This window comes from Lynx rufus, unplaced genomic scaffold (assembly GCF_022079265.1).
Source record: "Lynx rufus isolate CCGP_SWC_20201006 ecotype Redwood Valley unplaced genomic scaffold, mLynRuf1.p SCAF_28, whole genome shotgun sequence".
In the NCBI taxonomy this organism is placed as follows: domain Eukaryota; kingdom Metazoa; phylum Chordata; class Mammalia; order Carnivora; family Felidae; genus Lynx; species Lynx rufus.
The window spans coordinates 4,939,641-4,960,314 of record NW_025814843.1 but is presented as its reverse complement, the minus strand read 5'-3'; the positions used below and the strand labels follow the sequence as shown (position 1 = coordinate 4,960,314).

Below are 20,674 nucleotides of genomic sequence, written 5' to 3'. Positions count from 1 at the left end.
TTTTTATCCGAGAAAACGGAATTTTTCTCGTTTCGGATGCCCCGGTGGTGTTGTGGGTGCAAAGCGTGTGGGTCTGGCCTGCCCCTTGGCTAACCCAGCACCTGGCAAGGCGTAGCGGGACGCGGGGTGACGGGGGAATTGGACAGATCAATGTGTGGAAATGGGGAACGCTAAAACAGTGTTAGTTCTTGATATTTGCTGTTTCATGGCTGAGACGTTTCCGGCTGGAAACTGCTAGCTTCGAAAGCCCTGTTGATCTCAGCAAAGGTCGGCATCGTAATGGGGTTTTACCTGCGACCGTGTCCCCTCTGAGATTTGGGGTTAGGCCTTGTCTCCCTACCTAATTACTTTGCCTTTTCTTATTCATGTATTTATTTTTTTTTTTTTTACCTTAACTGCTATTAAAACGCATTAAAAATGCTTACCCGCAAAAACTCCGGAAGGCCAAAGGAGAGGGCCGCTTTGTGGCCCCGGGTGTGGCAGGAAGGTAGTGACAGAAGTGACCTGCTGGGGGACCCCAGCGAAGGGGTGCGCTTGGTGGGGGGGGGGGCGGAGATGGCGCTGCAGATAAGTGCCCTCAGCAGACAGCCCCCTCCCAGCGGGCCTGGAGCCACACGCATTAGGCCCCTCCACTGTGTTTACCTCCAGGGACGACTTAGTTTATCTTCCAGGCCCCTAAAGTACCTTCCCCTCCTCCTTGCCAAAGCCACCTCTCCCTCCCCGTCTCCGCCATTTCTTAGAAAGGCTCAGATTCTGTTTTCCCAAATGTGACTAAATCCCGGGTCTTGGGACTTCGGGACTTCGGTGGACCGGGCCAGGGTGACCCGCTCTGCTCTGCTCTGCGTAGAGTTGATGTGTAAATTGCCTTTGGTTTGTAATTCAGATGTTGTTGTGTGGTAAACATTAATTATGTCAGCCAACATTCAGTTACAAATGAGGACTCAGCCTGAGGCTCTTATCAGGAGGTGACATTTGGCAGATGGATGGTTTTAGTAACAAAAAAAAAGAGATTGTGGGGTTTGTTTTTTTTTTTAGCCTCAGCTGGTGAACTATAAAATGTTAAATACTGTTTCACTTTATGTACCTCCTTTATTCCAGGATGAGAAAATAGACTATGAAAGGGGGGAATTTATTCCCTCACTCATTCAACAAATATTTATTGAGGGCGTATTAAGTACCTGGCACTGCCGAACCCAAACACTTCAAGAGATGTCCTGGAACGTCCTGGTCTGAAATCAAACTTGAAAATGAGTGTCTGTGTTCATCTGGTGTGAGGTTTTTCCATAACTAGTCTCAGAGGTCGCATTAACAAATGATTTTTTTTTAAGTTTATTTTTTTAAGTTTATTTCTATTTATTCTGAGAGAAAGAGAGGGAGGGGTGAGGGGAGGGGCAGAGAGAGAGAGAGGGAAAGAGAATTCCAAGCAGGCTCCACACTGTCAGTGCAGAGCCAGATGCTGGGCTTAAACTCACGAAGTGGGAGATTATGACCCAAGTCGAAGTCAGGAGTCGAATGCTCAACTGACTGAGCCACTCAGGCGCCCCAAGACAAATGATATTTTTAATTTTTTTTATTGTTTATTTATTTTTGAGAGGGGGAGAGAAAGAGAGAGAGCGTGAGTGAGAGAGGGGCAGAGAGAGAGGGAGACACAGAATCCGAAGCAGGCTCCAGGCTCCGCACCGTCAGCACAGAGCCCGACTTGGGGCTCGAACTCACGAACTGCGAGATCGTGACCTGAGCCGAAGTTGGACGCTTAACCGACGGAGCCCCCCAGGCGCCCCAACAAATGATATTTTTAAAGACAGGGTGAACAAGGAACGTCTTCATGGGAATATTAGCAAACCAAACAATATCAGAGCCCTATTCTCTTCAAAGACAGAAAACGCAAAAGGCTGAGAAAGAATATACTAGAAATACGTTGCTAGACCCAAGACAGACGGTCTAATTGGAGGCCAGCCAATTGGTACAGCCAGGGAAGTCGAGTCTCAAGATCAGTTGTGCTGGGTTGACCAGTTGATCACGGTCACGGCTGTTCGGGGGCAGGGCCAGTGCTTTCCTGAGGGAGATGAACAAAATGGCTTTGGAAGGGCAGCCTCTGGTTGACACGGTGCCCGGTGGGTGCACAGTGGCTTACACTGTGGAAGCCGACCTGTTTCACAGGCCCCTTTGTGTCAGCCCTCAAAAGAAAGGCTTCGGAATCTGTGCCCATGAAGCTTTGGGTTTGGCTCTCCTCCCCCTAGCTCGCCCGCAGTTTACATCACCACGTAACCCTGAAAGCACAAACACAACCAGTCGTGGAACAGACCAGCCGCCAAGGGCCAAGGTGAGAGGGAGCCTGTTGTACCGAGGAAGGAAGACCTCCCAAACCCAGCACGGGGTTCACGGGAGCTGTTTCTTTGTCCTTTTCGAGGCCCTGGCTGGGCGGTGAATGACAGTGAATGGGTGTGGGTGGAGGTGGGAAGGGGATGAATGTGGGCCCACTGGGCAGCCCAGAAAGCAAGCTGAAACCATTGAAGTCCATCCCAAAAGGAATTTTGTTTCCGAAGGGCACGTTCGGGGACTCAGAGCTCCAACTTGAAGATTTTTGTCTCCTACCTCTTGGGAAACCATTCGGCCGTGATCGCCTTGGCTTTGTTTGCCAACAAAATGATGGACGTGTGCCGTGGACAAGGCTGTTTCTCGAGCCCGCGCAGAGGGGACAATGAGTGAGGTCCCCCTCAGTTGGTATGCAGGTGTTTTGAGAGGGTTTTAAAATGCATGTGCAGCAAAACCTTGGGTCGCGAGTAGCTTGTTCTGCGAGCATTCTACAGGACGAGCAAACATTTCCAATAAGTTTTAACTTAATCAAAGAGTGATTGATGCCTTGCAATGTGAGTGGTTCATGACGCCGAATGTCGCGTGATCACAAACAGAGCCAGTGGTTTTGAAATTCGCTTTGATACACGAGTGTTTTGGATTACAAGCATGTTTCCGGAACGAATTAGGCTTGCAAACCAAGGTTTTACTGTATTTGCAAAGGGTCACTAGGAAGACATTAGTTAGCCTTGCCCCACCTGCTATTAATATATTAATATGCCCCCCCAGTCAGAGCAGGGTGCCACGAGATAAGGCTTCTCTCCGGCCCTTTGCACACGTACATGGCCTGCCCGATGTATGTGCTGTTCTCCCATTTTCTGTATATGGAGGAAAATAAGTAATGTCCTGGACACCTGGACATTCTGTCGAGTTGCCTTTGAGCTGGGATTGTGGTGTCGTGATCCCAGGAGGTTGCTGCCCTCCAGAGAACCATGCCCACAGATACACCACCTGCGTCCTAGGTTTTCAGTGTTTGATGCATTCATAGACCAACAAATATTTGCTTCAAAGACTCTACAGAGTGGGGCAGGAAACTGAGAAAACACATCTGAAAGAAGCAGAAAAGGCGTGGCTTGTGCGAGTGGATCGGAACTCAGAGACCATCCTCTGATCCCAGTTTGCAACTCACTTCTTCCAGGAAGCCTTCCCTGATCTCTCCGAGGCTGACATGGGCCTTCCTCCTGTGCGTCGCCCACAAGCACTCCACCTAAGGTGACCTCCAGAGGCAGCACTCCCCCTTTGTGCCGTCCCCCTCCCCGGCCAGACTCCGGAAGAGGGGCCCGGAGAACGGACCACGCCTGTCCCGCAGCGGGCCCGCTGCAAATTTCCGGTGTCCCAGAAGATAGGCCCAGTACAAACAGATGGCTCTGGGGGTGGGTGGCACTGAGGTGAGGCCTTTGAGTCAGTAAACGGAGCGCTCCCGTGTTTACCCCACAAGGAAGGTGGGCTCCACCACAGCCCCAGAACTAATCCAAGCCTTCCTGCTCCGGGGTCACCTTATCTTGATGAAGAGAGCAATTTGTTTTACATCTCTCCTACGAGGAGAGGCAGTTGCACACAGCCCATCGAGTAGAAGCTTGTGGGGGTGGTGGTTTTCTGATTATGATCCATTAAGGCTAAGCTGTGATTTCTAAAGCTCTTTCATTTGTGACATGAGCCAAACCCACACCCAATTTCCTCTCGCACAGAAAAGCAGCATGCTACTCTCTTATGAAAATGATTTTTTTAATTATGTTATTTTAAGCAGAAGCATAACCGAAAATGCATATTGAGCAAAACAGAATACTCCAGTGGGCACACAAAAAAGAGAGGGCTTTTGAGAGAGGCAGGAGCCCACACCGGGGCCCTGATCATCTTAACCCTCTCCAGTCTGGTTTCCTGGCTGACGCAGCTCCTCAACAGAACAGCTAGGATTTCCCCGATTCCCCCGCCCCGTTCTCCGTCACTGCTGCTTTCCCTTCTCGGCGTCTCAGCCTTGTCCGCTTCCCCCTGGGCCCCGGCTGTCCTCACCGCGGCCTGCAATCTGCTCAGACCCTTTGGGGGTGAGCCCCGTCCCGGGCTGAGCCGGGGTGGGCTACTCCACGTACGTGATGGCCAGGACCTCACAGGGTCCCCAAGTCCCTGAGGAGCCACCAGCACCCCCTCTTTACTGGTCCCTTTATGATCTGCCTTTCCATCAGCACACAGAGGAGGCATCCAGCCTTCCCTTCTGTCCTTTCCAGTTCCCCAGGGATACTCCCGGGCAAGGCCAATATCGTCTGTCTCTAATGGAAGCAAACTATTTTTTTTAAGGTCCCGGGACCCCCTAAGAAACCAGCAAATGCCCTTTTTCCTTCCAGCAAACCCGCTGCCTGTTCTGCAGTGTCAGCCTTTACATTGGCACCCCGCAGCCACCCCCTAGCAGTCCTTGTATGTCCCCTGTAGGGGCAGCAGCTGTCTAACAGAAGGTGCTGCTTGGGGCACCTGGGTGACCCTGTCGGTTAAGTGTCGACTCCCGGTGTCGGCTCCGGTTCGCGATCTCACAGTTGGTGGGTTCGAGCCCCACGCCCGGCTCTGCGCTGGCCGCTCAGAGCCTGCTTGGGATTCTCTGTCTCCCTCCCTCTCTGCCCCTCCACCCCCCAAAATAAATAAATTAAAACTTTACATAAATAAATAAAAGGAGGTGCCAGTCATGCTGAAGACCCCTGGGTGGGGCACGTTCACGAATCTTCTCATCTGTAAGAGGTTGTCGTGAGCGAGCGTAAGAGAGAGAGAGACAGAGTTCCTCCCCCCAGTGCCTGGCGTGTGACAGCCCTGGAGCATTTAACTGGAATGGCTTGGAGGCACCTCAAACTTCAGATGGCCGAGAGTCGAGCGCTTCACGCATCCACCATGAGCGCACTCTCCGGGGTGTGTCCCAGCGTCCCCACCTGGGCACAAGGATCGGTGTCTGCCACCCCCATCCCCCCCATGACACCTGACCCGGTCTTCAGGTGCCCGCGGGGCCCAGCCCCGTGCTTTAGCTCCTTGCCTCTGGCCGCGGCCTCCACACCATGCCAGAAACCTACCCAAAGCGACCCTTCGCAGGACCCGATGCGGTGCACCTTCCACTTAGTTGGGCCTTGTCGCGGATGTTGCCTTTGGGAAGGCCGTCCCTGAGCCGTCAGTGCCCAGTTGCCCCCAGCGTGTCCCCCCTGTTCTCTGAATAGCGCCCATCACTGTCGCACGGGTTTATGTCTGGCCCTCCCTCCAGACTTGGAGCAGGGCTTGGCCTTGCATCTAGAATGGCGCCTGGCCTGCGGTGGACGCCCGCCATCTGGTCACCAAGTGAGTGGATTCCACGCGTAGTGGCCGCTTCCATCGTTAGCGTGAAAATGGGAGCGTGTTTACCTGAACTGCCATATATGTATCATGTTATTTGTAGAGAAGGTTAAAGGGGATTTGAGGGATTTGGCAGCTGAAATGGGGACGCTCCCATCAAGTCTCCTTTGCTTCCTTATATTTGAAGGTCGGAGGGGAACTGACTGACTGACGGAGCCCACGAAGAACTGTGACAGGGTCTGAGAGCAGGTCCCCTTGCCCTGCGGTCTGCACCCACACAAGCTTTCCTCGAGATGCTGCAACTGTCCGATAACACTCAATGCAGAAATGGGCGAGTTTCTGCCCAGAACAATAGGAGTAAAAAAAAAAAAATCACCACTCTGTCTTTTAGGGGACGGGAAAGCCCGCCGCCTTTGTCCCTCTGCAGCCCACGCTGTTGAGGAATACAGATAAGAGATTAAAAGAAGGGCTCATTCCTTCTGATCCTCTTTGGCATGTGCACACCAGGGGCCCTTCAGGACCTTAGAGCCCCAGCCTGGGTTTCTGAATGATTCTGAATTATTTAAACCGCCTTCTCTCCTGCTGGGTTGTGTTTCAGCGGTAGTATCCACCCTCTCCTTCTCGGAACATTCCCACAGACGGGGGGGGCAGGTGGAGTGCGCTCAGTAGATCCTCATTACCTGAAATAGGACTGTGGTGACAGAATTTCAGCCTCTCTGTGCGGGATGCTGCCGGCCAGGGCAGGTGACACAGTGAGTGTGTGAGCGAGCCCTCAGCTCTCTCAGCGGGGGACCCCCAGGGGAGCACTTCGGTGTCAGGAACAGGGCACCGAGGGTGGTTTGCCCCGTGGGCTCACGACTCGGTGCTGAAACACACCGATCCCGGGTGGCTTTTAGGAAAGCCTTTCTTTGTACACGTGGGCTCCCACTGATGCCTCTGGGGACCCTCCACTGCAGCGGCATCGAGCGCTTTCTGTATTCTGCTCCTGAGAGGCGACGGAAAAGGCAAATGGCCATTCCCTTAAGGAATTTTGCATTCAAGCAGGAAGCAGAAACGATGAATGACTGCACGCCGGGGTTGAGCCAGTGGTAGATGCAGGTGTGAGTAGCTCCCAGAGACATATCCTAGCTCAGGCCCCTCTTCACGACTGCCTGGTTGCCATCTGGGTGTCCCAGAGGCGTGTCAGGGTGAACACATCCCAGGTCACTGGGCTGTTCTCTGAGCCTTCCCTGTTTTTCATCTCATAGAATGGCTGGCGTCTCCGTGGGCCCCTAAACCACGGGGGTGCCCTCTCCTTCCCCTCCTTATTTACTCTACACTCACTCCCTGCCACTTGGCCTCCTAAAACCTTCTCAAGTGCCTCTTTCCTCCCACTGTCACCACCTTGACCGCAACACCGTCCCCTCTCATTTCCTCAGCCCCTGATGGAACCTTCCGTGCCTGCTCTGGGCCCCGCCAGCGTGTTCTCTCTCAAATTGGCCAAGTGACACTGATGCCCTTTCCTCACACCCCCTGCACACGCACAGGTGCTCACACACACACACACACACACATGCTGAAACGTGTTCCCCTGTCTCCATGGCTTTCTGTTGCTTTGGGGATCAAGCCAGTGCTTGGAAGGCACACCCCGCTGAGTTGGGGGTGGCGCGCCCTGCCTGTCCCTCCAGCCACACTAGCTTCCCTTTTCTGATTTTGATACGTTTTTTCAGTTATCATACAGTCCAACTGACCTCTTTTCCTTTCGATAGACAGCTCGGTGAATCCTAACGCGTGTTCTCATCTCCTTGTAATACCTCGTCTACACCGTGCACCTTCCAGCCCCTTCGTGACCACTTCTTCCTCCGCCAGCCCTCACGGGACTAGGTCACCTGTCCTGCAGAACTCAGCCCAGACACCCCCTCCTCTGAGAGGCCTTCTCTGCCTGCCTCCACTGGGTCTCGTTCTGTGTCCTCATCGCACGGACTTCCGCACCGCAGTGGGGTGGCGACGCAGACTCAGTAGTGTGTCTCTTGATGAATGCCTCGATGGCGAGCCGCCTTCCGGAGGGGTGGATTTGTGCTCCCCGGCGCCCGGCACGGTGCTCGCCACTTAGTAGGTGCTCAGTTAGCACTTTCTGCAGGAGTAAGTGAACAGTGAGTCGCCTGCGCGGGAGTGGGCTGCCTGACTCGTGGGGGCTGTCTTCACAGCACACGGGCTCGTTCTGCTTCCTCCTGTCACCTCCTTTTGTAAAACCTAACATCATCTGATCTGTGATGGTTCGCTAAGGGGCATGAACCCTACCTAACATCCTATGTCAGGATTAAATGAGGTAAACTGTGTGAAAGGCTCCCCATAGGTGCCCGGTGAGCGGCGGCCTTCATCCCACCGCTGTGGGGGAGGGGAGGCCCTGTTCCAGACAAAGGGGCTAAATGGTGCTCGCGATACTAATACGTCCTCGTTGAAAAGCTGCCCGGCCACACACAGGCTCCCGTTCTGCTCAGGGGACCGTGTTCCTTTATGTCACTCCATCTATTTGACACATGCCGTCTTCGTACCTCCTGCCTGTCACATGGCGCCGGCCCGTGGAATGTGCCAGACACTGCCCTGGGAGCCCTGGCTGTGCTCAGTGACGCAGCCAGGACAGGGACAAAAGCCAGGATGCTCAGCGCGGGGGGGGGCTGGGGCTACGTTCAGCACCGTCATTGCGAGCAGGGAGCCGCCGGGCACCTGGGGAGGGGCCTCGTAGAGGAGACCGCCTCCGCCTCCCCCAAGCCCCCTGCGCAGAGGTCCTACCGGTGTAGGGGGCCTCTGGTTGTCGCGATGCTGGGACGCACGGTGGGCGCTGGGTGGATGGGAGCCACAGATGCCCAGTGCCCCGCGGTGGGGGTGCGGGGGGGGGGGGAATCTTGAGGAGTGTGAAGTTACCCCCTCCCCCGGGCTTGTCCCCCGATGCCAGGCCTGGACAAGGTGGAGGCGAGAACAGGGACGGGCAGAGACTCTGAGATCCGGGTGACATCCGGAGGGGCCACCTCGGGGCCAGAAGGGCTTTGCGGGCGAGAGGCAGCGATGCCTTTGTAAGCCTCTGATGACAGCGTGTCTTGCTTCCCCTTTTCCCCTCAACCCGCACACAGGAGCGTTTCTCCTGGGAGGGATCCTCTACTCCTGGCAGTTCCCCCACTTCAACGCCCTGAGCTGGGGCCTCCGTGAAGACTACTCCCGCGGCGGCTACTGCATGATGTCGGTCACCCACCCGGCCCTGTGCCGGCGCGTCGCCCTGCGCCACTGCCTGGCTTTGATCGGACTGTCCGCCGCCGCCCCCGTCCTGGACGTCACCACGTGGACCTTCCCTGCCATCTCCCTCCCCATCAACCTGTATATTTCCTACCTCGGCTTCCGGTTCTACGTCGACGCGGACCGGAAGAGCTCCCGGAAGCTGTTCTTCTGCAGCCTCTGGCACCTGCCCCTCTTTCTGCTGCTCATGCTCACCTGCAAGCGGCCGCCAGGGGCGACCTGTGCCGGGGGGGAGCCTCGGGGTTGACCCCACGTGGGCGCGTGGGGAAACAAAAACAAAAAAACGTACAGGGAGACGCACTTTTTTTTTTTTTTTTTTTTTTTGTCCTTTGCGGTGAGACCAGAATATTTTGTCAATTCTAGAAGCGGAGAAGGGAAATTGCCCGGTTTAGTAGGAGATTGTAAAATGATTTGATGCTCCGTGATCACGCGACGTTTTTTTTAATGGTAGCATCCAAGATGCGCCCCAAATGAGAAATGGGTTGGCTCAGGTGATTAATAATACAGAGAGAGTATTTTTCTCTTTAAGAGTCTTTGTAGATTTCTTCCTCTAACCCCCGACGGCCCCCTCCCCGTTGATTTTCTTCTTTGCGGGGAGGTACAGGTCCACGTCTTCCTTTTCTAGCCACACACACACACGCACGCACACACTCACAGACACACACACACACTCCCGGCCCGCCAGTCGGAATGCTCCCTGGTGACCAGACGCGTTGATCAGGAGTACTCGGTCTGGAGTTTCTGTGTCCTCAGGTCCCCGGAGGGCCACGTCGGAGGAAGTGCGCCCTGCCGGCCCTCCCCGTGAAAGAGCCAGGGCCCCCAGTCCAGCTTTCTCACATATATTCTCAACCGCATACTCCCCCAAACAATAATAGAACCCGAAGGGTGTGCTGCCGGCCCATCGCGAAGGGAGAATTCCAAACGGTTGCCTAGGGGACCCCAGACGGGACTGCCAGCGCCTGGTCCCACCCCCGTTACGTATCAGCATTTCAAAAACTCCAAGGAATCAAAGGCATCTTTATATAGTTCACTTGAAAATACTGGAGGTGTCTGAAGCGTTTTCTTTCTGGAAGGGTGGCGCTAAACTTCATACCAGCCATCCGGCGGGCTCTGACCCCTTCGTGTCCCCCATCAGCCGCCGGTTTGCTGCGCGGCTTCTCAAGGCCGATGGAGAAGGGAAAACAAACAAACAAACAAAAACGTGAGTAGGCCTAGCCAGCCACAGAGCTCATGTTCGCGTCCCTTCAGTGGAAAACGCCGTTCTCTCCCGGGATCTTCTGAACTCAGAAATCAGCGTCCATACATCCGGTGGCCAGAAGCTCGGGTCCGACTCTGGGCAGGGATGCGTCCGTCCTGGGAGTTGTGCGAGCTAACCTGTAGCCAGGCACGTGTGGTCCCTTCCATCCGTCCGTCCTTTACATATGGTCCTTGTCCGCTGTCGAATCCCACTTTCCTGAAGGTCTCGATGCTTAACGGGGTGTTTTCCTTGCTCAGTCTGTGGGGGCACTGCTGGGATTCATCGTGGGGAGTATTTAAGGCGACATTTAAACAGTCACTGCAGCCTGCCCGTTCTCAAAATTGTCTAAAGCGACTGCCGAGAACATGTGACCCCCGTTTCTACTTCTGTGCGGTATTACCTCCCGGCTGTATCCGGGTCCTTTCCTGTGGGGAACGTGGCATAGGAATGTCTGCAAAGAACGTCTACACCCTGTTGCAGCCCTCGGGTTTGTAAAATGCCTCCATTCTCTCCTGCTGCAATAAACCAGTAGGTGAGAACAGCAGTGGGCGTGATGTCGTGTATTTGATCGCCTTGTACCGAGTTGACACGGGGCCTGGCAGAATTGCTAACACTCGACTCGCTTTTATGAGCGAGCAGGGGTTGGAGGGCGATCAGTATTTCTGTTCCAAGGTGGTGGAAGGAAGTGCGTTGGATTTTTTTATACCTGTACACCCAAAACAATAATGAGCATGCTTATTACTAATAAAAGAAGAAGGGCCATGACCCGCCCGCCCTTCCCCTACCTTCAGCTTGGAAACACCCAGCCTCTCCCTTCTTCCTACGAAACCAGCACCACAGACATCATCCTCCAGGGCTCCCGGACCTGTCGTTCTCCTGCTCGGAAAAGGTCAGTGGCCAGTGCACCATCTATCTGAGCAGCAAATGAAGTCACAGCTTGTCAACGCTCAGACCCAGTCTTCTGTCCAGGGATCTTTCATGTGAGAACTTCCCTTCATGTCCCCCACCACCCTGAAGGCACCCTGTTCTCAGGTGACCCCACCAGCTCCCCAAAGCCCAGTGCCGTATGTCCCGGTGTGGAACGTGGATTTCAAGCTCCGGTGACCACCCCCTTTCCCCAGGCCAGGATGTCACTCGCTCACCTGGACTCCTGGGGCACCTCGTTTCTTCACACCTGCTACAGCCTCTGACCTTAACCACCTTTCCTAAGGAATGCTCATCAGCATTCCCAAGGTGCGTGAAGCATGTTCTTTAACGGGGTATCTCTGGGAAGTCATGTCCACGCTGCAGCGCTCTTGGGGCATCACCAGGCACATGTGCGCAGCATGGCCTCATGGGACTCAAAGTTAAGTAAAAATTAAAAACCCGTGTTTGCTTCCGCTGGCGATCCCCTAACGTACTAAGCAGCCACAGGTCCTTTCTCGGAACGCCTCCCGCCCGGTGTGTGGAGTTAGCGGCCTCCTGGAGCGACAGCCCGGGACATGCTATCTGGACTAATCAGTTTTCACTGATGGTCCTTCGGGCCACTCGGTTGTAAGTGCAGGGGGGAGGGGCTTGAGCTACCAAACGGGGTTTCACAGGGAGGCCGCTTATTCTACAACACAGCTTACGAGTGAAAAGGAAAATGGACACATCCGGCCCCTGAATTCAATTTTTTTTTTTTAACGTTTTATTTATTTTTGAGACAGGGAGAGACAGAGCATGAACAGGGGAGGGTCAGAGAGAGGGAGACACAGAATCTGAAACACGCTCCAGGCTCTGAGCTGTCAGCACGGAGCCTGACGCGGGGCTCGAACTCACAAAACCACAAGATCGTGACCTGAGCCGAAGTCGGCCGCTTAACCGACTGAGCCACCCAGGCGCCCCTGAATTCGCTTCTTTAAAAGCACAATTCTTAGCATAATATTACTTCTGACTCTGGGCAGGCTGGACCCACTTCCTTTTATTTCAGGAAAGCCACTGTATCAGTTACCAGGATAAAACCACACGTCCCTGAAGGCTGTTAGGGGAATTGGCTTTGCTTGCTCCCGGGATCAGCTTTTCTTTTCAGACATGAAGCGGGCTCCGTCTGGCCCAGTAGGCTTGCTGACCCTGGTGTGACAGGAGGCTCACTCCTCTGTTTCTGCTGGAGCCGGGGTCTCTGACACCCGCCTCTCCCCGCCTCCCCGACACGCTCCGGGCGACAGGACACTTGTCACTGACTGCCGGAAATGCCCACTTGACCCTTCCGGTGACGTGCTCGGGTTCCCACGAGAACACCTCGTTTGACTTGAATGAAGACCGGAGTCTAGAAGAGGCCTTGTTGGTTCTCTCTTGGGAATCAGAGGCCAGCCAGTGATTACCCCCAAAGCTCTGCGTCTGTCGGCGGGCACACTTCCTCCTTCTGGTAGGATCAGTGGTATTAACCAACCAGGAGTCGAAGGCAGGTGGAAATTAAACAGGTCCAGCAATGGCCGTGGACGCTTGGCAAGCCACTCTTGGTTTTTCCCCAGACGCTGTCAAACCACAGCTAAGTTGATACCTGCCAAGCTGCCTAGAGTAGAGGCAGGAGCCTCTTCTTCGTTGGAAACTCAAATATGATAGACCTCATGCTGGGCACAGTACAGTGTTCCAGCGTCTTCGGGCCACAGTTTGCCAACCAAACAGAAGATGCAAAGAGATGTTTCTGGATCAAAGAGCCTCTGGCCCTCACTTCCCGATCCGGGTCCTGTTCCGCAGTCTCTGGGCCCGCCGCGCCCATCGCGGATCATCGGAGACGCCACCTGACCTCCCAGAGCTTGCGCTGTGACCGGCCCAGCCTGGGTCACCACCCCCTGAGCTCCGTCACGGAGGCCACCGGCTGGAAGATGTCCGCTGGCTCTGGCCACCGCTCACTTCCTCTGCTGCCACCAGCTTGCAGCTTCTACGTGGTTTGGACTTTGCCTTCTCTAACGTCAGACCACTGCCCCAGCCCCCACCATTGCTGCTGTGCCCGTCTCCCATCGGGCCCATCAGTATGCAGTCTGCCTGTTGTATTTACCCGTTTACGGTAAAATTTACCTGCTTCCCCAACAGCCCCCTTAGACCACAGCCCCAGTAAGGCAGGACTGTCTCTTGCCGCTGTAGCCACTAGCCCCTAAAACCCGGGGTGACAGGGCAGACGCTCCATCAGTGACAGAAGGAATGACTGAGTGGCTTTAGGAGAGTGGCTGGAGGTGAAGGGTCCAGGAGCTGGAGACTCCTGGACCCGCCCTTGAGTGGGGGGAGGGGGGGATAGACCAGCACATGCCCGTGTGACAGAATCTGGGGCAGGTGCGGCATTCTGTTTCTTGAAGAAAATCATCCTAGTTGAGCCAGGAGGAGTTGCCGTCATTTCTTCTTGATTTCGCTCAGTCTTTCTTCTCCAAATTGTGGTGAATTTTTACCATTTCCTTTATCTTCAGGGCTCTCTTGGCTCAACCACTGAGCAGCAAAACATCCTTAGGCAAGCTGACTTCTTGGACACTGTTTCTCTCTCCCACCCCTCCCTCTCTCTCTTCTTCTTCTTTTTTTTTTTTTTTTTTTTTTTTTGGCTTTTTCAGATACATCAGCAGAGAATCTAGCGTCTAGCTTCACCTCCTTTCCCGAAAGTCACTGTTTTGACTCATCCCCAGCAACCGTGAGCTCAGCTAACACCCTCTGGCGTGCGACCGCCAGCGTGCATCCCGGGGTCAGCTGAAATGAACGGACCCCCACCCGCTTCATAAACTGGGGGACCCTCCTGGGAAGTGCGAGCTGAGAGAACGAGGGCCCCGAGCACAGAGAAGATCGAGAAGGCAGGTCACCCAGATCGCGTGGGGGAAAGTGGGGCACCAGCGTCTTGGCAAAAGCCAGTCTGTCCTCAGCGGACAGCAGCCCGCGGTCACTGCAGCCTGGGGCACCTGCCAACCCTGCTCTTAGCAGACAGCTCCTGTCGCCAAAGCAGAGCCCAGCACGGAGGTGGGAGCTGGCAGGAGGAGGACGGGTAACCCCACCCCGCCCCCAAACACCTCAAGACAGCAAGGCAATGAGGACAAACAGTCCGAGAGGCATCGGGCAAGACAAGAGGCATCCGGCAAGAGAAACACACGAACACAAACCCGAAGAAAGCATCAAGGGAGGGAGAGGCAGCCCATCCTCAGACGGGATGGTTAACTCGACAGCCACGGAGTCTCCTCTCCGCCAAGCAAATAACTATCGAAGGGCGCTGCGTGCCAGGCCTTCTGCGGGACGAAGCGATGAGCCAGGATCGTCCGTGACCCCTCCCCGAGTTCACTCTGGAGGTTGGCAGGGCGGGAGGACTGCGGTGGCAGGGCAGGGGGCACGAGGCCACTCCAGCCTGTGACTCCGAGTCCTTGGATGGTCTCCGGGCCCCACTGCCTTGCCGGGGGATCGTCTCTGCTCAGCCCCTTCGGGGCCTTCTCCACACCAACTTCTCTGTGACCCTGGTTCTTGCGTCCCTTAGTTGGACTCTTTGACCCTGTCTTTGAGGCTCTGTGCCCATCACAGGGCGGTCTGGCCATACCCCTCACTGTCTCCTAAGGACATCCAAGCCAGACTGAGCCTACGCCTCTCCACACCCCGCTCACACCCCCTTTTCTTTATGGGGCACACTGGCACCAAGGCACCCTCCCAGCTGGGTTTCTGTGCTCAGGAAACAATGCAGCGTTGGCCATCGTCGTCAGGCTGACCGTGACAGGGGAGGAGAGCCCGGGAGTGAAGGCATTCCCCACACACACCAGGGTGAGCAAGGCCCCGTGTGCAGGAAGATCGCCTGGCCAGGTTTGTGTCGAAAAATTCAGGCCATGGCGTGGAAGGTAGATTGGGACACCCGGGGAGACCAGCTGACGATAACGAGTCTGAATCCGGGCAGAGGAGGAGGAGGGGCGGAGGGGAACCGCAGGCCTGGCTGGGTGATTGGCAGAAAGGAGATCGGGAACATCCCAGGGTGCCGGCTTGGGAGCCAAGGTGATGCCGTTCACCGAGGGGGGAGTCCCTCTTCCGTGGTTCCCTTCTCGTCCTCTGCCTGTGTTCCCTGATGGCCTTGACTGCCGGTCTCATCTCCTGTGGAGGACCCAGGCTGCCCCCACCCATCCCTGAGCCTCTGCCTGGCATCTCCCCACTGCCTGGCACTCGAGAGGAAGCTTCTTGGCCAGGTGCTATAAGAAGCAGCTTGCTCAAGACCACGTGCCTTGGCGTGTCCCCTGCCTCTGGTGCCTCTGCCCCAAAGCTTCTAGAACAGGAGCTCCTCCCTCCTCTCCCCCCTCCCCCTCCTAAGGCTCTCTAATCTAAATAACCCACCAGCCAGTTCGTTTGGTCAGACCCCCCAGCCTGCCATTTGACACTTGTTCGTCTCTAAACTATAGATGATCTACCCAGAGCTAGAAAAAAATCACGGCTACTCTCTTGGCAGAGCGTGCCCTCATCAGATAACCGTGAACCAGCCTTTGTATCAGTGTGGGCTCCTAATTGCAAGTGGCCGGAAACCCAGCTGAAAGAGGCCTAATTAAGAGTAGAGATGTCTTGGTTCGTGTAGTTGAAAAGTCCAGAAGCAGGCTGGCTTCAGGCACGGCTCCGTCCAGGAGGCACTTTGTTCTCTTTGCTGTGACACCACTCTGGGCAAGCTCTCTCCCCTTAAGAGGTGGGAACCTCTTGCCCAAATGATTCATTCTTTTAGTCACAGATATTTATTGACTACTTACCTTGTGCCCAGGTGCTGGGGGTGCAGCAGTGAACCACAGTCAAACATCGCTGCCCTCATGCCTAAGACCTTTCTAGAAAATGAAAAAACAAAAGCAACAAAAAAACCCAGTAACTGTGGTTACCTCTGGAGTGGGGAATTGGTGGCTGGGAGTCAGCTTCTCATTCAAACCTAGTAAGAAAGGAAGCGTGCTGGGGCGCCTGGGTGGCTCAGTCGGTTAAGCGTCTGACTTCGGCTCGGGTCGTGACCTCGCAGTCCGTGAGTTCGAGCCCCACATCGGGCTCTGTGCTGACAGCTCGGAGCCTGGAGCCTGTTTCGGATTCTGTATCTCCCTCTCTCTCTGCTCCTCCCCTGTTCATGCTCTGGCTCTCTCTCTCTCAAAAACAAATAAACATTTTTTTTTAAATGGAAGGAAGGAAGGAGACCCCAATTCACCGGATTGAGGGTTTTTGCACATTCTTGACCCACTCAGCCTGGTTCAAGTCAATCAGAGCCCGTGTACGGGAGGCAGTGATCCCCTCCCACCATGAAGGTTTGGGAAATGTGGTGGGAAGGGGGTTGAGGAACAGGAAACACCTTTGACTTTGGTCCTCAGGGAGACTTTGGGGTCAGGGCACGGAGGAAGCGGACCTACGGCTGGAGCCCCACGAAAGAACCCCCAGGCCTTGTGGAGGGGTCCCCAGCGTAGGCAGGGCCCGGCTGCTGTGCAGACCCACAGACCCTCCCACCCATAACCAAGGTGACAAGCTGAAGATTTTGCCCTTGGCATGCTTGTCCTGACCCTCTGACGCCTGTGGCCCGGGAGCCATCGTAAAGAAAGAGCGTGTGTGTATATGCAGGTGCAGATTAAGGTCAATTTTATCACAAGGCCATTAGCGGGATGAAACCCCCGGGCATTTCCCTACCTGCTCTTTGCACCACATCGGCCACGTCCCCTGAGATTTCCCAAGCCAGCCCCCTACTCCGGGAAGGCAGAGCCACCCTTCCTCCGAGCCCCGGTCAGGCCCTGAAAAGAGCACCTGAATCAGTACCTTTCACCTTTCGCAACCTTGATCTCTAAATAAGATGTGGCTCGAAAGACACTTGGCTAGCCTAGGAATCCTTTAGGGAAAACGCTTCCTAATCCAAGAGCCAGAAATGAGCCCGCTGGGCCATTTTTCACAACCCCCCCCCCCACCCCACCCGAGTCTGGGTATCTGCAGGGAGCAGAGGACGAGGCATTTCTGTCCCCGGGCCACCGGCCTGCTGGGCACCCACTACCCACCCCCCCCACAATCCCGGCCCTCAGGAAGAAGGAAAACATCCGTGTAAGTAGCACCCCAGCTTCCCGGGTAGTGGCCCTGTCCCTCAGAATTGTCCCTGCTCCCTCAGCTAGAAAGGGACACTTGGCATTCTCTGCGAGGTATTTTAATGCTAATTTGTTTAGTCAAAAAGAGGAGCCCAAACAGATGTGGGCCATTTGGGGGGGGGGGGGTGGGTGGATCATGTGTTAGCAAGGGCGAAAGCCTGGTTGGCAGGATATTAAATATTACCTTGGCCATTCACAAACACTTCATATTTCAAGAAAGGAAGGGAGGCAAAGACTGTGTCCTATAAATCAGCCTTTCAAAGAGGCAGAAGGAGGCAAACGTTTGATAAATCTCTGTCACTGTACCGGGAGATCAAAGGCCCCAACACATGTATTCGTGCAACTGGCTATCACACGCCAGGCCGGACAGCCTGGGAAGGAAAGAATTAGCCGAACTCTAATCTGCGATTAGCTGCTGTGTCTCAGGAGAGGTCGGGGGGGGGGGGGGGGGGGGAGGAGGGGGGCAGGCGGGTATGGGGGGGCGGTGGCTGGGTTCTCAGGGCTGGCTGCACCAGTGGCCGGAGAGGTGCAGGGCCAGCGACATCCACACCCACGGTCGTGACCATGGTGCCGTCTGGTCCCTACACCTGCTCCAAGATGGAGGCCAGGCTGTGGGCACAGCGGGACATCAGGGTGGCCAGCCCGGGCAGCGGGGCTCCCAAGCCAGCCCAGGGGTCTCGTGCTGCCTCCTGCCACCGTGTCCCCTGAAAGGCCCAGGTGGCCCCGTCCGATAGCTCTTGTTCCAGTGGCCGAAGCGTCCTCTGTCACGGTCAGGAAGCGTGGACGTGCGTGGACGTGCTCCCCGGGCGGCCTCTGATCACGGGCCTCCGTGCTTCTGGAACACAAGAGCCCGTTCTGCTTCAACAGGATGCTTCTTCGCATCGGCTGAGAATGGAGAGTCAGGTGGTGAATTGAGGTGCAAAGCTTGGGGGGATGTGCTTCAAATCCAGGTAGACCCCGAACGACCAGCGGGTGCTGGGGCGGCCCGGCCGCCTGGCTCCAAACGAAGGACTGGTGCTCCGGCCGCACCTGGTTGACATCCAGCCAGCGGTCACCTGCGACCACACCTTGGCCTGCATCCTGCTGCTCCTGCCCTTGCCCTTGATGGAGCTCACCCGAGCCCCGGTGAGAGCTGGCTTTCTGCCTGCCCACGCCTGCATCCCGCCGGCTGAAGGTGGCCGGACGGGGACGCCCGTCACGCAGGGTGACCTCAGTGCAGCTCGCGGTCAAGGGATTCAGCCCGGCCTGGATGCGCCTGGGTCCCCTCACCGCCTCTGAGCTGCACAGCCCCCACGTTCTCCTCTGTCCCCCAGCCGCACCCCTGTTCTCTCAGCTGATGACCCCCCAGAGAAGCGGAGCGATCCGAAGAGACTTTCCACCGACGTCTGACTCATCACCCACCTCCCAGCATCTGCTCCCGGGAGTCCGTTGGCGGGCGGGCTTCCAGGAGGAGCCGTTCCCCCTAAAACCGGACCCTCCCCGCGCGCGCATTTAACCTGATCTCCCCGCATCTGTTCCCAGAAACGCTGCCCTCGCCTTCCTGCAACGCGGATTCCTTATTCGCTGCGGGATCTTTTCCACAAACGCACAAACGTGCCGCTGTCTCCCATTTAAAAGGAAAACAAAACAACACAAAACCGAAAACCCCCCCACTCCCGATTTCACTCCCTCGGCTGGCGGCCCTCCCGTCTCTTTGCTCCCCTCTGCAGCAAAATTCGAGAGAGTGGTCCCCTCCGTGGCTGTTTTCAATTACCTCCCTCCCGCCACCTCTTACGCCGTCCAGGCTTCCGCCCCCACCGCTCTGTTGTGCCCGCCCGTGTCAAGGTCGCCCGTGACCTCCGCGTGGCTGCACACCCAGCGGGCAGTTCTCCATCCTCGACTTGCGTGACCTCTCAGCGGCGTTGGACCCAGCCGTGTGCTTTCTGTTCCTCTTGGCTCCTGGCTTTTCTTCCTCCTTCTCTGGGCGCCCGCTGTCAGCCTGGGCCGCTGTTTCTCCTTCAGTCTCTGACCCTCTTCTCCTTCTTACCCCCCCCCCCGCCCCACCCCCTTGTGATCCCAGGCAGTTCCCAAGGCTGTAAACACCTGCTGTTCACTGGTGACCTTCTGAAGGTCTCTCTCCAGCTTAGACCCTTCCAGCTAATTCCAGACGTGTCTATCCAGCTGCCTGGCGGGCACTTCCATCTAGGTGTCTTAAGAGACACGGCAGCCTCAGCACACCCCACTAGGCTCATGATCCTGCCCCCCCCCCCCGCCACCGTCTTCCCGCCCAGAGCGTCCACATCTCGGGTGACAGCAGCTTTGTCCTCCAGCTGCTCAGCCAAGATCTTCACGGCCTCCCCTCTTTCTCTCGTCCCCCATGTCCAATTCCTCTGAAAGTCCTGCCCACTATGGCTACAGAATGTAGCCAGGGTCCGGCCACCTCTCACTGTCTGCACGGGTCACCGGCGTCTGGGGCGGGAGTGGCTCCCACAGCTGGCTTCCAACCTTGCCCCTCTTCGTGGTCTGTTTTATCACCTCCGCTGGAGAGATCACTTTACTTTTTTTTTTTTTTTCAAGTTTATTTCTTTTGAGAGACTGTGTGTAGGACGGGTGGAGAGGAGGAGACAGCGGGGCTCGATCTCCCAAACCATGAGATCACGACTTGAGCCACAATCAAGAATTGGACGCTTAACCGACTGAGCCACCCCGGCGCCCCTGGAGAGATTATTTTAAATGAGCTCCGCTTGACCTCCTACCGCGATCCTCCCCAACCCCGCACTCAGGGTCAATGGCCCGCCAGGCCCTACGTGATTAACACCCCAGGACCCTTCAGACCTCACTCCCCAGTACGCTCTCCTTTCCATTTGCACTCAAGCCACATGGCCTCCTTCACACTGGCCGGGTTCACTTTGCTAGATGGTTCCTCCACGCGGAACTCTCCTTCTCCAGACAGCCACGGGACTAGCCGGCCACTGGCCCTGCACCTGTCCTGCTGTCCCCACAGCACTCAGGGCTTCTGAACGCACTGTGTCACTGCTCATTTACCGCATTTCGGGTTGTCTGTCTCCCCCGCCCCCCTCCTTCCCTCACTACGTGCCAAGTGCATCCGGGCACCATTTTTCTCTATTTTGGTTCACCTCTGATCCCAAGTTCCTCAGACAACACCAGGCCCATCGCCGATCCCAGTATCGTGTTCTCGAATGGGTAATCCTGAACGCGTGGGTAATTTCTGACCCAAAAAAATGTTTTTGCAGCGTACATTTCTCTTCCATTACCGTCCGACAAGCTACCACAAACTTGCGGCTTAAAACAACGCACATTTACTGTCTCCGGTTTCCATGGGCCACCTGGGTGCCTGGCACCCCTGTGTGAGCTCTGTCAGGTTGTGGGCAGAATTCCCCTCCTGTGGTTGTAGGATCGGGGTCCTGTTGATGGCGCGGCTCCCGACTGCTAGAGGCCCCCCACCCTTCCTGACGCCACTGGACTT

The 20,674-nt window shown here is 55.8% G+C and overlaps 1 protein-coding gene across 1 annotated transcript in view; it reads left to right on the top strand.

The window, feature by feature from the left end:
- The window catches only part of LOC124519571 (protoheme IX farnesyltransferase, mitochondrial), a 137,409-nt gene extending 127,956 nt beyond the window's left edge, over window positions 1-9,453 (top strand). Inside the window, exon 7 of the mRNA XM_047089911.1 lies at window positions 8,766-9,453. Coding sequence (XP_046945867.1) covers window positions 8,766-9,172 — 407 coding nt within the window. The 3' untranslated portion in view covers window positions 9,173-9,453. The remainder of the gene's footprint in view (window positions 1-8,765) is intronic.
- The last annotated feature ends 11,221 nt before the right edge of the window (window positions 9,454-20,674 follow it).